Source organism: Sphaerodactylus townsendi, linkage group LG14 (assembly GCF_021028975.2).
Source record: "Sphaerodactylus townsendi isolate TG3544 linkage group LG14, MPM_Stown_v2.3, whole genome shotgun sequence".
NCBI lineage: Eukaryota > Metazoa > Chordata > Lepidosauria > Squamata > Sphaerodactylidae > Sphaerodactylus > Sphaerodactylus townsendi.
In genome coordinates, this window is record NC_059438.1 from 33,142,177 (window position 1) to 33,158,196 (window position 16,020).

At 47.0% G+C, this 16,020-nt stretch overlaps 1 protein-coding gene across 9 annotated transcripts in view; it reads left to right on the forward strand.

Annotated features, from left to right (window-relative positions):
• Positions 1–15,552, forward strand: part of SHISAL1 (shisa like 1) — an 83,559-nt gene extending 68,007 nt beyond the window's left edge. For 7 of the 9 annotated variants that reach the window (XM_048515456.1, XM_048515455.1, XM_048515460.1 and 4 more), the window contains exons 5-7: positions 4,018–4,047; positions 6,780–6,944; positions 15,124–15,552. In XM_048515456.1, coding sequence (XP_048371413.1) covers positions 4,018–4,047; positions 6,780–6,944; positions 15,124–15,214 — 286 coding nt within the window. In that variant the 3' untranslated portion in view covers positions 15,215–15,552. The remainder of the gene's footprint in view (positions 1–4,017; positions 4,048–6,779; positions 6,945–15,123) is intronic. The other 2 variants (XM_048515457.1, XM_048515459.1) reach the window with 2 other exon arrangements.
• The last annotated feature ends 468 nt before the right edge of the window (positions 15,553–16,020 follow it).

The following is a 16,020-nucleotide window of genomic DNA, read 5'->3' on the forward strand; positions in this document are numbered from 1 at the left end:
GTTTGAAAACGCATTATTTTGCGTGTGCGGAAGGGGCCTAGGACTCGTTAGCCTTGACTCTCTTCTTTTCACTCAGTCCTACCATAAAGTCGATGAGGCTTTAGGAAGACGCCACAGTGGTGACACCTCTCTGGAATATTACACGAAGCAGCGCGTTCTTCAGTTCTGTCAAAACAAATCTGTTTAGAGACCTTTTCACATGTTGATTTTTTATAGGGGGAAAAAAAGAGGTAAAGAGCAAGTGTATCATAATGAGCAGGAGCGTGTGTTATTTTGCAGTGAGTACGCATGCTGGCAAAGAAACAACTGCCCTTTGTTCTATATGAATATGTTCCGTGGGTTGGAAAGACTGTATATGAAGCCACCCTAAATCATGCTTAACAAACCTTTGCAAGAGGAGAACAAAATAAAGGCATACAGCCATCTGGTTGTTTTGGCAGCTGGGCTCTGCGTGGAAGGTATCCTTCAACAGTTCTAAGGGAGACGTTTCAAAGAGCCTCCCCCCTCCCAAATCCTCTAAAGAGACGTGTTGCCCTGAAGGCGTGCTGCACCATCCCACAACACAATGGGATGGCCCTGAACAGATCCCTTCAATTCACTAGAACAGTGATGGCAAACCTTTTTGAGACCGAGTGCCCAAATGCAACCCAAACTCCACTTATTTATTGCAAAGTGCCAACCCGGCAATTTAACCTGAATGCTGAGGTTTTAGTTTAGGAAAAAAACGGTTTTCTCCCTCTTCCTCCGCCCCACCTGCTCGAGCAGGGACCAGCCCGCTCTAGCCTCCAGCAAGTCCCACGCGCACAGCTCTGTGCCTCTGTAGCATCTCTGCCTCCTCTGTGCCCCCCCCCCTTGGGCAGCAGCCACCTGGAATACAGGCCCCAGGCCCGCCAGCCGAGTCCTCCCTGCTCACCATGGTGAACGCATGTCGTGCTCAGTGGCCCAGGCCAGCCTAGATGTGTGTGGGGGGGGTGTGATTTTCTGCCCTCCACATGACGAACTCTGTGTGTGCGAGCCCACAGAGAGGGCTCTGAGTGCCACCTCTGGCACCCATGCCATAGGTTCGCCATCACTGCACTAGAAGGAATGAAGTGTGGGATAGTGGGGGGTGGACCCTCAAACATCTGGCCTCCTCGAGAAGGAACTAATGCCTCCTCTTACAGATGCCCGAGCTGATGGTGATAGGTTAGAAAAGTGAAAGGGGCACGTAGTTGTTAAATAGTTTGTGGCTCTGCTCACCTCCTGATTAAAATAGCCGCATTTGATTCTAACCCCCAAACAATTTATCTTCTTTTCTTTTTGTGACAGGCTTCAAAAAGCAATCTAGAATTGTAAATGGCATTTTTAAAAAAATCCACATAATCACTTTGCTTGCCATCAAGTCACAGTTGTCTTATAAAGTTTTCAAGGCAGTCAGAGGTAGTTTGTCATTTCCTGCCTCCATGTTGCAACTCTGTTGTTAGGTCCTGGCACAACAGTCAATAGATTGGACCAGAGGTGGGATCCAGCAGGTTCTCACAGGTTCCCGAGAGTAGGTTACTAATTATTTGTGTGTGCCAAGAGGGGGTTACTAATTGGTGATTTTGCCATGTGATTTTTGCCTTAGTTATGCCCCTCCTCTCAGCAGTAGCGCACAGAACTTGAAGCAGTCTAGCAGGAGGTGCACTGGCGTGCACGGCAGCCTGAGCCTGCGTGCATTCATTTCCCGCCCAAGGACCAGCGCAGCAGCTGCATTCTTGCCACAGTCCCGCCCCAGAATGCTCAGCCACCACCCCCCGTCGTGCCCCCCCCCCAGTCCCATTTGCGCTATGCCACAGTTTGAATTCCACCACCATGGGAACCTGTTACTAACATTTTTGGATCCCACCACTGGATTGGACTCTGGATGTGAAATCGGAAGGCTTTATTGGGTCGTTAGCTGAGACTCCAAACGGCAAGAAGCCAGAGCTAAGGATCCTGACTTGCAAACATATTTATTCCTTTTGGTTTCCTGCTCAAACACCCCCTCCCATCTTCCCACAGATTAGTAGAACAACAAGGTGAAAAGCTTTGTCATAGAGTTCTGAATGTCTCAAGGCCAACGATTTTCTTCCGGGAGTCTCTTTCCTCCCTCATTCTGGAGGGCCTTAGCGAGGTCGTCTGCTTACTATGTTTCCAAGCACAGTGATTAAGAACAAAAAGTCCAATAACATAAAACAGTTAGGTGTATGAAAGGATGCCCAGGTATGGCCTTGGGCCATGACTGGTGTGGTTCCAGGGAGGGCAGGAGCCACACCTGACACCTGTATTCCTTGGTGGTCTCCAATCCAAATACTGACAAGGTCTGGCCCCACTTAGGTTCCAAGATCTAACAAGACTGGTCTAGCCTGGGCTATATTATTATTGTTGTTGTTGTTGTTGCTGTTGTTGTTTATTAAATTTAGTATACCACCCTATCCCCGAAGGGCTCAGAGCGGTGTACAGATAAAACATCAGCTAAAAACATACATATAATTAAAACAACAGTCATATCTTAAAGCATCGCCCGCGCCCTTACGAAACTCTCCTAATATGAAATAATGGGTCCTGATGGTATTGGGGCCATGGGGGTAAAGAGGAGGGGGAAGGGGCACCCTCAGCGGCCGGTCTCTCCAAAGGCCCGGTGGAACAACTCAGTCTTACAGGCCCCTCTTGGCGGAAATCCCCAGGAGGTCCGCAAGCCAGAGGCCCGGACAGCTGGAGGGAGAGTGTTCCAGGCCAGGCCGGCATGGCCGTGAAGTGAGCCCTGGCTCGAGTGGAGGCCAGCCGCATCATTGAGGGGCCGAGGACCTCCAGTAAATTGGCCTCTGCTGAGCTCAGAGGTCGAGTTGGGACATATGGGGTAATGCGGTCCCGAAGGTACGAGGGTCCCAGGCTTCGCAAGGCCTTAATGGTCAACACCCACACCTTGAAGATGATTTGGAATTCAACCGAGAGCCAATGCATGCCTTTATAGCACGCCTTTAGTGTATAGATTCTGTGTCTGTCTCTCAGAGGAAATGCTGGTCAAACGGGCCGGTATGATTTTCAGCACTTGACATCACAAGAGGGCAGACGGGGCAGGTTGAGTGCACATCTTTTAAAAATTCTTCACTGCATATGAACGTGTGCCATTCACTCCTGTGCGAAAAACAAAATATTTCTCTTAGGGACATGGTTATGATGATGGGAAACCTGTGCAGAGAATACAGAAATGTATTGCACACACTTCACGGCTGTCTTGGGAATCTTGCATGCCCTTTTTCAAATTTATTCCACCTGTCGTGCTGGTAGGCAGTTTCCTAGCGGAGAATAAATAGTCTCCAAGACGTTTTGCTGAATATGTACATGCTCTGAATGGCTTCGTTTGCCTGCGTGTTGAATATTCAGGATGACTCGCCGGACCCAGGAGAGCTCTGTGGTTCCATTTCAATTGAGGCAAATAAGACATGTTATTTCTGTGGCGAATGAAATGAAACTTACTTAGATGTGGCTCTAACCCCGTGGTGGCGAACCTTTGGCACTCCAGATGTTATGGACTACAATTCCCATCAGCCCCTGCCAGCATGGCCAATTGGCCATGCTGGCAGGGGCTGATGGGAATTGTAGTCCATAACATCTGGAGTGCCAAAGGTTCGCCACCACTGCTCTAACAGCACAAAGTCTGTTCATGAGAAAGAGGCAAGATCATACCCACATCACTTCTGCCAGTAAGGAGGATAATAACGGCACCAATTAGCTTGACGTGTGTTGGACTTTATGCAAACAGAACCTCTATTCTACCATGCTGGCCCAAACACTCGCCAAGCAGAGCAGTGGGCACACAATCATATTTAGGCTGCACAGAAGCATCAGGGAGTTGTCTTGTTAAAACTGATACTGGAGAAAAGGGTACGTTGAAGAATGCAGTATTTATCAGCTGTGTGTGTGGGGGGGGGGGAATACGTGTAAGATAATACCGTTGCAGTTAACATTCATATTTTATTTTTTTGTGTCTGTTTTTAAATCTGTCTTCTGAAGTGCTAAACGGGGATCCTGTGTTAGGATCAGGTAAGCGTACCCACATAGCTAATACACTTGTAATCAGTTTACAAGTGTAAATTCCATGCAGTGGAACTTCTCTGTGATTTTCCTGTTTTCTTCCCCAGATATTCCTTTGCTCTTAGAAATCCCCACCGTGTCAAAGACAAATGTTTCCTTTATGTAATCCTCACAGTTCTTCCTTTCCCACAATAAGTAAGGCACTGCAAGGTATAGTTTAAAAAAATTAAGTAAGTTAACCAGGGTTCTGTTCTAACCTACTTGGCGCCCAGGAAATCAGTTTCAATAGAGGCAAAAAAAAATTCCCTAACAGGTCCATAGAGGCATTTTAAACCCTTGTTATTTCAGTAAGTTCAATGTAGGCATTAAATGTTTCTTATCCTATTAAAATTATTTGGATGAAAGTAACTAATGTGGCGGGATCATAACCCGCTGTCAAGGAGGAAAGCAAAGAGGTCCTTCCGTGCTCCTCACCCAAATCCTCACCAAGATTAATCTGCTCACCAAAAAGTCAGGCAAGTCCCCCAAAAGTCTTTTGTATCCCCCCACCGTACAAATCAGCACTCTGAGTAAAAACTTGAACACACACAACTCTGCTTAATGCTGAGTCAGACTCTTTGGCCCCTTCCGCACACGCAAAAAAATGCGTTTTCAAACCACTTTCACAACTGTTTGCAAGTCGATTTTGCTATTCCGCACAGCTTCAAAGAGCACTGAAAGCAGTGTGAAAGTGCATTATTCTGCGTGTGCGGAATGAGCCAATGTCAAGGTTGTTATTGTTTTGCACACTCAGATGAAATATATGTAGATCTCAGTTAAATTATTAGTGAAATTATAAATTAATAGTCACTATGGGCTACCTAATGGCTTATTCAAAATGCAGGATCTAAAGACGTGCTGTGAAAAGCTGTTACAGTCGAAATGGGGAAAATATGCATTTTCTCGCTGGGAAACTCTTGCTGGGAAACCCCCTTAGACTGGGGGTTCCCTGGAAAGTATTCTGGTAACCCCCCCCCACACCACCACCACCACCACCACCTCCTGAGAACCTCTAGTACTGTGCTGAGAAGGTTGTCTTCTCAGTACTAGAGCAATAACAGTACTAGAGCAATAACAAAATACTAGAGCAATAACAAAATAACGTACTAGAGCAATAACAGTACTAGAGCAATAACAAAATAACGTATGACCAACCTGGTTGCACCCATGCAGTTCAGCACACGGAGAAGAGAGTAAGAGAAATACTCCAGAGTAACAGATTGCTCTAAGTCAGGGGTCTGCAACCTGCGGCTCTCCAGATGTTCATGGACTACAAATCCCATCAGCCAATTGGCCATGCTGGCAGGGGCTGATGGGAATTGCAGTCCATGAACATCTGGAGAGCCGCCGGTTGCAGACCCCTAAGTGAAGCAAAAAAATTTGTCTTGGTAAAATGTTTTATTGTAAAAGAGAAAAGCAAAAGTGGTGGTTGAATTTTTAAAAGGTAGACTTAGGCTGGACACAATGCAGGGGAAAATACACAGCAACAACATCACAAAGATATTCAAAAATAAAAAGCAGTACAGTTGAACTAATTAAGCTAAGCGCATTACCTACACTGTAGTTCATTCTCCAGAGCGTGTGCAGTAAAAAGAAGTTGAAGGAGTACTTAACCCTCACCCAACTTCTTGTGGACCCAGATTCCATTGAAAACTGAAGACATTTGAAAACCCCAATGGCTAAATATTTGTATTGAATGGAGTTGAATCTAGCCTGCCTCCTTTCTAAGTATGACAAGCAGATTTCTCCAATTCCATGCAAATCCCCATCTCTGATGTCAGCGATTACTTTTGCCAGTCAGTACCTCATACAATATTGTCCCACCTTCCTCAAACACCTGGTAATTGCTCTGAACTGCCATGACAAATTGATGATCTGGTTTAAAGTGGATGTTCCTTTGTCCAGAAGGAATTAAGTCTGCCAGGATGGTCCAATGTGGAATGGAAGCGAATAGCCCATTTTAATGGAATCTAGGGTACGAGATGCTCTAGGTGGCATTCTTGAGCCTTAGCAAGTTTTAGGATTTCCATCATAGAAGAGTCACTAATCCAGTGAAAATATTACTTATTCATCTTAGAACCACTAAACCCTATGCCAGCTACCTTTTTGAAATTTGATCTGGAGAGCCAGCGTGGTATAGTGGTTAAGAGCAGGTGGATTCTAATCTGGAGAACTGGGTTTGATTCCTCACTCCTCCACCTGAGTGGCAGAGGCTTATCTGGTGAACCGGATGGGCTTCCCTACTCCTATATTCCTGCTGGGTGACCTTGGGTTAGTCACAGTTCTTCGGAACTCTCTCAGCCCCACCTACCTCACAAGGGGAGAGGAAGAGAAAGGAACTTGTAAGCCACCTTAAGTCTCCTTATTGGAGAGAAAGGTAGGATATAAACCCAAACTCTTCTTCTCCTCTTTGTTATGTGGCTCGGAGCGTTTTTTCACCCTCTGACATAATGTAAGGGCATTACCAGCCCCATCCTAACCCTAGTGCTGAGGCCGGAACTCCAGCTCAGTACTGTGCCACTAGTTGTGATCCCGTGGGCTTCCTGGTTCATGGGACTGAAGGTTCCTCCTTGGGCCTGTACAGATGGCACAAAGTCCCCAGCACCCATATTTGTATGGCCATTAGGCACAACCACCCAGTAACATGTGCTGTTCAGAAACTCCTGTGTCACAGCTGCACCCCTCCCCCCAATGTGTTTCAGCCATTCAGGGTGGACACACCACCAGCCCGTGTCTCCTGAGAAGACCACCCCTAGGAGCAGCATGTATCCTGCAGTGAAGTATCAAGATTCCCAGTTTAAGACATTGCGAAGCCGCCAGGATGCCCCACGTTGCCCTGGTGTGGGGGCTGACAACACCTCTACCACGTGGGTGTAGCATGAGGCCATCCAGATACAAGATGGATGATGAAGTTGCGTGGAGATGTCGTTCTGTTTGCAACAGTGGTGGAGAGCACGTGAAGGCGCAGTGTGGTCAGCCAGTGCCATTTATTCCCAGTTCAGGTCGACGGGGAACCCCCTCTTGTGTCGGCCAATGCAACAGCGCCCAGTAGTGGTGCCTGGTTGGCTGTTCAGTGAGACCATAGTGGGGTGGGATGAGTCTTGCAGATCAGAGCCTGGAGGAAGGTGGAGGAGGCTGCTGTCAATCATGAGTGATAGCTTTCCCTGGACATGGGATCCCCTGCCACCACCATCTATCACAACATGGCAGAGGGTGTCCGGGTCGTTCTATGGGGATCAACAACATACCTATGGGGGAAATCAGTGGGTGGAGCAGCATACTTGCAACCATGGACTGACCATTTCCAGGAGTGGGAGTAGAGAAGGGGTCTGCAACCTGCGGCTCTCCAGATGTTCATGGACTACAAATCCCATCAGCCCCTGCCAGCATGGCCAGTTGGCTACTGGGAATTGTAGTCCATGAGCATCTGGAGAGCCGCAGGTTGCAGACCCCTGGAGCAGAGAGTAAACCCAGGGAGCCCACCACACCCTTGATGCATGCTGTGCCCCAGCCTACAGTCACTCGCAATGGTACACAGCCCCATTGAGCCAGCCTGCTGCCCCCCTGCCCCATAGCTGCCATGGAGTGATCACAGTATAATACACATGGGGAAAAGGAGAGGGGTTGTGCAAGGCGTAATATTTTAACACTTTATTGAATCAACAGTTTGAATAAAATCTACACCCGGGCTATAAAACACATCATGCCCGTCACCATATATGTGAATCACAGCTCAACATTTATATCGTATACACAAGCGTCTCTAAGCTATTCTGCCAACCCACAGACGAGTGGCCAGAATCCGGTATTAGTCTGGCTTTGATGTCTTCGAAGGCTGGTGTGTTCGTGGTATTTTTAATAATAACCAAAAAACGTTGCAAAACGAGTATTTCACACCATTCAAGTCGGACCGCGTTTGACTCTTTGCTGCTTGTCTCTGATTGTAAAACCACGGCCAAGGAGTGGTCACAAACTTCTGCTGCTGCAGCTGCCCCGCAGCCCAGAGTGCCCAACACCACCTCGCCAGTCACCCCAGCAATACGTGAAGAAGAAGCCCAGGTACATCTAGCAGCCTAGAGAGTAGCACTGTGTTAGCCCATAGGGCATCCCTGGAGCCACCCCCATCATTGGTGTCAGTTCCACCTCCATTTCTGGGGAACGTACAGTGTGGGATTTAGCACATACCCCAGAGATGACCCTAGGGAATGTGGTTCCTATGACAGCCATGTCCAATGACTGTGGTGTCAACATGAAACGTGACAGGTTGGACACACTGACAACCCACCCGCACGTAGATATGTAGGCTCCTCCATGAATTCAGGGGACTTGTGGGTGAAGAAGATGGCTCACCAAGCTGCAGGGTTATGGCCAAAGACCCTGGGCCAGTGGTTCTCAACCTGGGGGTCGGGACCCCTTTGGGAGTCAAATGACCCTTTCTCAGGGGTTGCCTAAGACTCTGCATCAGTGTTCTCCATCTGTAAAATGGATAAATGTTAGGGTTGGGGGTCACCACAACATGAGGAACTGTATTAAACAGGGGTGTAACGAGGCAAACTGGAGCCCTGGACAAACCTGAGTTGGATGCCCCCCCCCCAATGGGCGGCCACCCCACCATGACCAAAAAAAATTTTTGCACCAGGTCATTGGTGCCTGCAGGGGGTGCACCAAAATTTCAGTGTATCATCAGGAGCCTGTTCTTATGCTACTCCCCAAGTTTGGTGCAGTTTGGTTCAATGGGGACAAAGTTATGGACCCTCAAAAGGGTAGCCCCCATCTCCTTAGCTCCCATTGGAAAGAATGGGGGATGGGGCATCCCCTTTGAGGGTCCATAACTTTGGCTCCCCTGAACCAAACTGCACCAAACCTGGGGAGTATCATTAGGGTAGTCTCCTGATGAGACCCTGAAAGTTTTGAGACTGTGCCTTCAGAAATGTGCCCCCCCACAGCCTGCAACCCCCATTGACAGCAATGCAGAAAACTCAATGCAGAATAAAGGGCAAATTTCTGGGATGTTCCTGCAGGGGGCGCATTTTTGGATGTATCGGCACCAAAATTTCAGGGTATCATCTGGAGACTGCCCTAATGATACTCCCCTGGTTTGGTACAGTTTGGTTCAGGGGGGCCAACGTTATGGACCCTCAAAGGGCTACCCTACTACAATAACACTAAAAATATCAAAAATACATTTTTGCTGCCCCCCCCCCAGGCACGCACCCCGGTGCAACACGCATCCCCCTGCCCCATGGTAGCTACATCACTGGCCTCCAGGTGTATGCCCCATCTCCTAAGTGCAAGACTGCATAGGCCTGAGCAACTTATCCCTTTTCTGTGTGCCCTAGAATCTCTGTTTGGTGAGTTCTGCCCGGGGCTTATATGGTGCAGAGGGCTCTATGGTTGTAGACTAGGGTATACGCCTGGCTGCTGGGGAGAGTTGTGATTGGCTGACCACTTAATTGCCATTCTTAGCTATGCCAGTGCTTGCAGGTAGGGCAGAGGCTGCGGGGGAGGTGAGGCTTAGTTTTTCTCCTTCCACAGAGCTCTGAGAAGCCTTCTGGTTGTGCTATCTGTGGGCTTCTTGCTATAACTACATCAGGTTTTTTTCTCCTGGAATTAAGACTCTTCCGTGTCGTACATCTTCCGAAGCTGGTTGCGGGGGCCCCAATTTTTAGTCTGTTTTTTAAAAATCCATCTTTTTCTCAAAGCATGTACAGCTGTGAGACTTTTGTGATTACAGTCAATCATACCATCAATCAGTTCAGGAGAATCTGTTTGAAACTCTGAAATCAGAAACATTATTCATGCATTTTGCTGTTACTTAATTGGAACTATTTGATTTTTTGGAGGGAGGGGGTTGCACCTAATGACATATTTAAAAGTCTGAGCGTTTTCCTGCATGAAACTTACCTCACCTTTGGACTTCTTTCATGCTATGCATATTCGTGTCAGCTCACGGCAAATGTGGAAGATATATTTGCGGTGCAATACAACATTCTGCTCAACTGTTCTTACATTCTGCAAACCAATCTTTTGCATACAAGATCTACTCCCAGACTCTTCGATGGAAATGCTTTTAGTGTATCATTCCAGAATGTGGAATAAAGTTTAAATAAAGAGGCACACACGTCCTTTGTTTCCTTTTCAAAAAAAACCATGAAAGCAATATGGAAATAGAAAGGTATTTACAACTGTTCTGATTTTGTTTTGTTATGGTAGGCCCCTTAATTATTACTTTGTAGTGAAGTTGTTTGTGTACAGTCAAACTGTTATTTCAGCTGTAAGAATTTGGAATCCGTCACGTGTTCTCAGTGCCACCATACCAGGCTCATAGAAAGGGAGAGCGATGATTTATTTCAGCAGCCATAACAGACTTGAGCACTACCCGGCAATTCCAGTAGAAAATGGATGGACTAATCACAGAATAACAAGTTTGCCAAAATCTGTCAAGTTTTGAGATCTGAGGTGGGGATGGGATAGTTCCTTAAAAATGAAAAATTCAGACTAGAAGGTAAAAGAAAAACTCCACTAGACAGGTACAATTATTATTCAAAAAGGCACGTGCAACATTACATTTAGAGAGCCTTCTTTACTGTAGCATGATCTACTGTACTCTAAAAGTACCCCAGAATAGTAACATCTATCGAGTATTAAATATACCTTTCCCTTGAAAGATATTGGGACAAGGAAGATGTTGTACAATAAAAGAAGAAAGGAAGAGACCATTACCAAACGCCGGTTGTGCAAGCGCTGCATGAAGTGATTGCTAGAACAGGCCTCACTTGACTAAGGGGCTTTCCGCACTACAGAAGGGAGCTAAGGTCGACTCGGTTCCCTTCAGTGGAGGGCAATTCCAGGCTGTCCGCACAGCAACTTACTTGGCCCCCTGGAACCGAGCTAAGTGGGCAGGATCATCTTGGTGCCTGTCTCACTCCTCAATCGTGATTGGAGCTTGTGTTACCACGGGAAACGGGAGCGTTCTTTTTTTTTTACAGTTTACAGTTACATGCGCTTTCTGCCCGCCACAACTGTCCCGTTCTGCGCATGCCACAAAAGCGGTTCCTGATTGGTTGAACGGATGAGGTGTCGTTTCGATGCGTCCGCACTTCGAAGCTTCGAAGCGGTATCGACCTTGTTCTGGCAGAAAAGTGTAGTTCATAACTGTGACAAAGATGTCGCAGTTCTGAGGGGCGGGGGAACTGAGACGAAACAATGTTGAGCTCGGTTGCAGTGCAGATTCACTGAGGCGAACCTAGGTAGAAACCAGTACTGTCAGTGCGGAAAGCCCCTAAGAATGCAGTATGTGAGGACCAGATAAACACATTCTGAAGGGCTGTCAAGCCATAGCTATGACTTAGTTTTTGATAAACAGAAGGTGTGATTCAGAGCATAATACAGTTACTGTCTTTTTGCCAAACTTTAGATTTCTTACTAATCATTCTCCGTTTATGAGGAACAGCAGCAAATCAACGCAACTAGGTTAGAATGTCTTATGTTTTCAGGCAGGTATGGGGGCAATTGTGTACCTGGTTGTCTGTTCTGAGAGCTGGCTTGGTGTAGTAGTTAAGTAAGGCCGACTCTAATCTGAAGGACCAGGTTTGTTTTCACTGCTCCTCCACAAGAGGAGGAGTGTGTGACCTTGTGTTAGTCACAGTTCTCTTTGAACTCTCTCAGCCCCACCTACCTTATAAGGTGTCTGTTGTGGGGAGGGGAAAGGGAAGCCATTTTGAAACACCTTAAGGTAGAGAAAAGTGGAGTGTAGAAACCTATTATTCTGCTGGTGGTGTTATGAGAATCTGGTTGTGGTGGGTTTTCTGGGCTGTGTGGCCGTGGTCTGGTAGGTCTTGTTCCTAACGTTTCGCCTGCATCTGTGGCTGGCATCTTCAGAGGTGTATCACACAGAGAAGTCTGTTACACACTGTGTCCAATCACAGTGGGCACTTCTTTCTGTGATGCACCTCTGAAGATGCCAGCCACAGATGCAGGCGAAATGTTAGGAACAAGACCTACCAGACCACAGCCACACAGCCCAGAAAACCCACCACAACCAGTTGAATTTGGCCGTGAAAGCCTTTGACGTTATGAGAATCCTTTTACACATCTTTACTTTTGAACATTTTACAGATGGAATCATCCATCTAGTCAAGATGCCTTTTCACACTGTCAGTAAAGGGATATAAAGGATTCTCTTTTTCTTTGGTGTATTTTTAAAATTTATACTCCATAAAGACTGCCATCAATAGCTGTTTTATCATTTTAATGTATAGTTATAAACGTTTCTTAAAGCTGTGTGTTCAAAGGTAATCATCATCAAATGCCATCTCACTGTGTTCAAATAGCAATAACCCAGAGTAGTTGTGATATCTTATGCGTTCGATGTGTACATTTCTCTTGGCTCATATTGGCAACTGTTCCTGCTGTGAATTCCAACTGCTACTTTGATCATTTGCGACATCGTAATTGTTTCTTCCTGTGTTTTCAGTTTTGATTGTACTGTACTTATAGTTTAAGTCTGGTGTCATCAATAATTCCCATACTCCTAGTAGACATTAAAATTTTTGTTACGATCATTGTAAATTTCATAGAACTGGTTCATGTGTGCATGTTTGCCATCATGACTGGATGTTCAAGCAGGGGTGGAGCAAGGGGGAACTGCACCCGGGGCACGCGTGCGCCCCGCCCCCTGCCCCGCCCCGGAACACCCCCACCACATCCCCTCCATGACCAGCCACGCCCCCACACAAGCACGCACCTGGGGTCTCACACATCCCTGCCCCGTGGGCGCTACACCACTGTGTTCAAGTAATAACTTGCATAAATGAATAAGTCACTGCGGACTTAACGCCCCAGATACCCATTCTATATCTTCCAGAATGGCCCAGAAAAAAATTATTTTCTAATGTACACATTTAGCTATTGGTCATCAACTGCTACAAATTCAAAGGATGAATACACATGTCAATAAGTCCCATAGGAGAGGGGGAGGGAGGGATGGCATGCAAGGGAAGAGGAGGGAGGGGAGAGAGTGAGGGGTGGCATGCAAGGGAGGGCAGGGAGGGGCCCCAGCATCTGGACATGGCCCACCCACCCTAGCAGAGGGAGAGGGAAGGGAGGGGGAGGGGTGGCATGCAAGGGAGGGCAGGGAGGGGCCCCAGCATCTGAACATGACCCACCCACCCTAGCAGAGGGAGAGGGAAGGGAGGGGGAGGGTGGCATGCAAGGGAGGGCAGGGAGAGGCCCCAGCATCTGGACATGACCCACCCACCCTAGCAGAGGGAGAGGGAAGGGAGGGGGAGGGGTGGCATGCAAGGGAGGGGAGGGAGGGGACCCAGCATCTGGACATGACCCACCCACCCTAGCAGAGGGAGAGGGAAGGGAGGGAGGGGTGGCATGCAACGGAGGGGAGGTAAATCTTCTTGTATTCCAGAAGATTTCTAGATTTAGAATTTTTTCAGCAAAGATCAGGGACAGCTCCTGACAGGAAAAGTCAACAATTCGGATCCAGAATCATTGGTGCGGGGGCACAAATGATTGCCCACACACACCCAGCTCCTACTTCAGTGAAGATACTCTGGAGTTCCCGTAGTTAGCAGTCCATTGTAGGACAGTAGAGCCCTCCCAAGTGTGGGGCCCACGGATGCCTTGTGGCTAAGACCTCCTGACTTCTGCCTGTAGGAAATGATGAAGGCACTGCTGATGTTTTTCTCTCTCTTCTTCTTCTGTCTGCATGTATGGCTCTTGAATGAGTAGGTCACACTGGTGTGTTGCTGGACTTTATAAGAAGGTTGGGGCATTACTGAGCTAGCGCACAAAAAAAATCTTAACATGTACATGCCAGCTTAGGAAGAACAGTCTTCTCTGGGAATCAGAGGGAGTAAAGATTAATCTGAATTCTTTATTTGGGGGTGGGGGGGAACTGCTCAGTGAGAGACGTCTCATTTTGCATGTGGAATTCCCAGGGACAGCATATGAAATCTGTAGTGTAGAAAACGTCAGGTAGAAGGGGTGGGAAAGAACACCTGCCTGAGATTTTGGAGAGTTCCTTGCAGGCACAGGTAAGGCAGCTTCGTATGTTTCCATGATTGTTTATATGGGGGAAATCCTCTTGTAAACCTGCTGCAGAGAAGCGACACCTAGGGAACTCCAATGTCATTTTGCTGTTACTGCAAAGGTCCACTCCCATCATTAAAACATGTATGACTCAAGCATAAGAACATAAGAACAAGCCAGCTGGATCAGACCAGAGTCCATCTAGTCCAGCTCTCTGCTACTCGCAGTGGCCCACCAGGTGCCTTTGGGAGCTCCCGTGCAGGATGTGAAAGCAATGGCCTTCTGCAGCTGTTGCTCCCGAGCACCTGGTCTGTTAAAGCATTTGCAATCTCAGATCAAAGAGGATCAAGATTTGCAATCTCAGATCAAAGAGGATCATGTGTGCCATGAGGCCAGAGAGATGTCCCTTGCCACACGACCTCTCACCCATCTGGTCACCTGAGCTACTGGTGTCTTGGATGCAGTTTTTATAGTCCCTGGGAGGGCTGTGATTGGCTGCATTCTAAGCCGTACCTGGTTGGGGTGTAGTGGGAGGCATTTGGACATGAGGATGCTTCAGGCCCCAGAGAAGCCCTGTTCTACCCCAAACATGTCCCTGAATTCTCCCATTTCTATAGTGATGCTGTGGTTACACCAACCTGGTTGGCTTGGTCCTTGTGCTTCTTCAGGTATCTGAGGGAAGGGAGATTTGGCAATTGAAAGCTTACACCTTGGCAATCTTGTTGGCCTTTAAGGTGCTACTGGACTCGAATCTTGCTCCTACTGCTAGAGCTCACTGTTCAACTACAAACCTACATGACTACCTACGTGAAGCTGTCTTCAAAAGACCTGGTGTGTCTTTTGAGTAATGTTGTGGTGTCTCTCAAAGTTACAGCCATGTTGACCTTAGTTTCAATGCTATGCCTTTCGGAAGCTACCTCGAAATAATTTTTGACGTTTATTTTTAGCATCTAGATGTGTATTATTGCTGAACAGTGACTTATTCTGTATTTTTTTATATAGAAAAACATATTTTGACGTGCCTCAGGATGGGAGAGCCAAGATCACAGTCCAAGAAGAGCATCTTCCAAAGGGAGAGAAAGACGCCATTTGACTGGGTGACTAAGGAAACTCAAACAAGACGGCAGTTTTTCTAATCGTCTGGGGAGAACCACCACTGTGTCTGTTTGCAATATGAAGAAACTTCAGTGAGGAACCAGACTGCAAGCAATACCTTCGAGACAGAGACCAACTTGTACAAAAGGAGACAAACGTATTGGAGGGAACACCTGTAGCAGTGGAACCAAGTTACTCCAGTAGGAATCCAAGTTGAACTGGCCACGGACTACAGTATAAACCTTTGGTAGATATTCTTTCTTTGCGTCACCTATCCATTAAATTTACCGTTTGAGCCCAGCCTCCTAACAAAAATAAATGCAACTTTTCACAAAACTCTCCAGTGAATGATGTCACAATATGATACAGATGATACAGTTTTCATCCTTTGTTGTTGTTGTTGTTTACACAAGGGGAACTAGAAGGGAGGACAGCGTTGTTTCAGATTCCAAGGTTTTACCGTTCTACCCATGATAAGATGGCAGGCTTTGATTTCACGTTTCTGAACATACCAGCGTGGCCTCTGTTGCCCCATACAGACGGGGAACCAAAAGGATAGCACAATCTTGACTCTACCTGAAGAAAGGTTAGAAAATAACACTTATGAAAATGTAAAGCAATAATAGTCCAATAGTCCAGTTCCCTTATTACAAGATACCACTTGCCTATTAACTCGGCGTAGTAATTTCCTCCCCCGCAGAACAGCGATATAGTTGCAATGAAGACGATAGTGATTCTCTCGCTGATGATTATGAGAGCGGTCGGTTCCTGTATTACTGAAATAACTTGACTTTTTAATAGAAA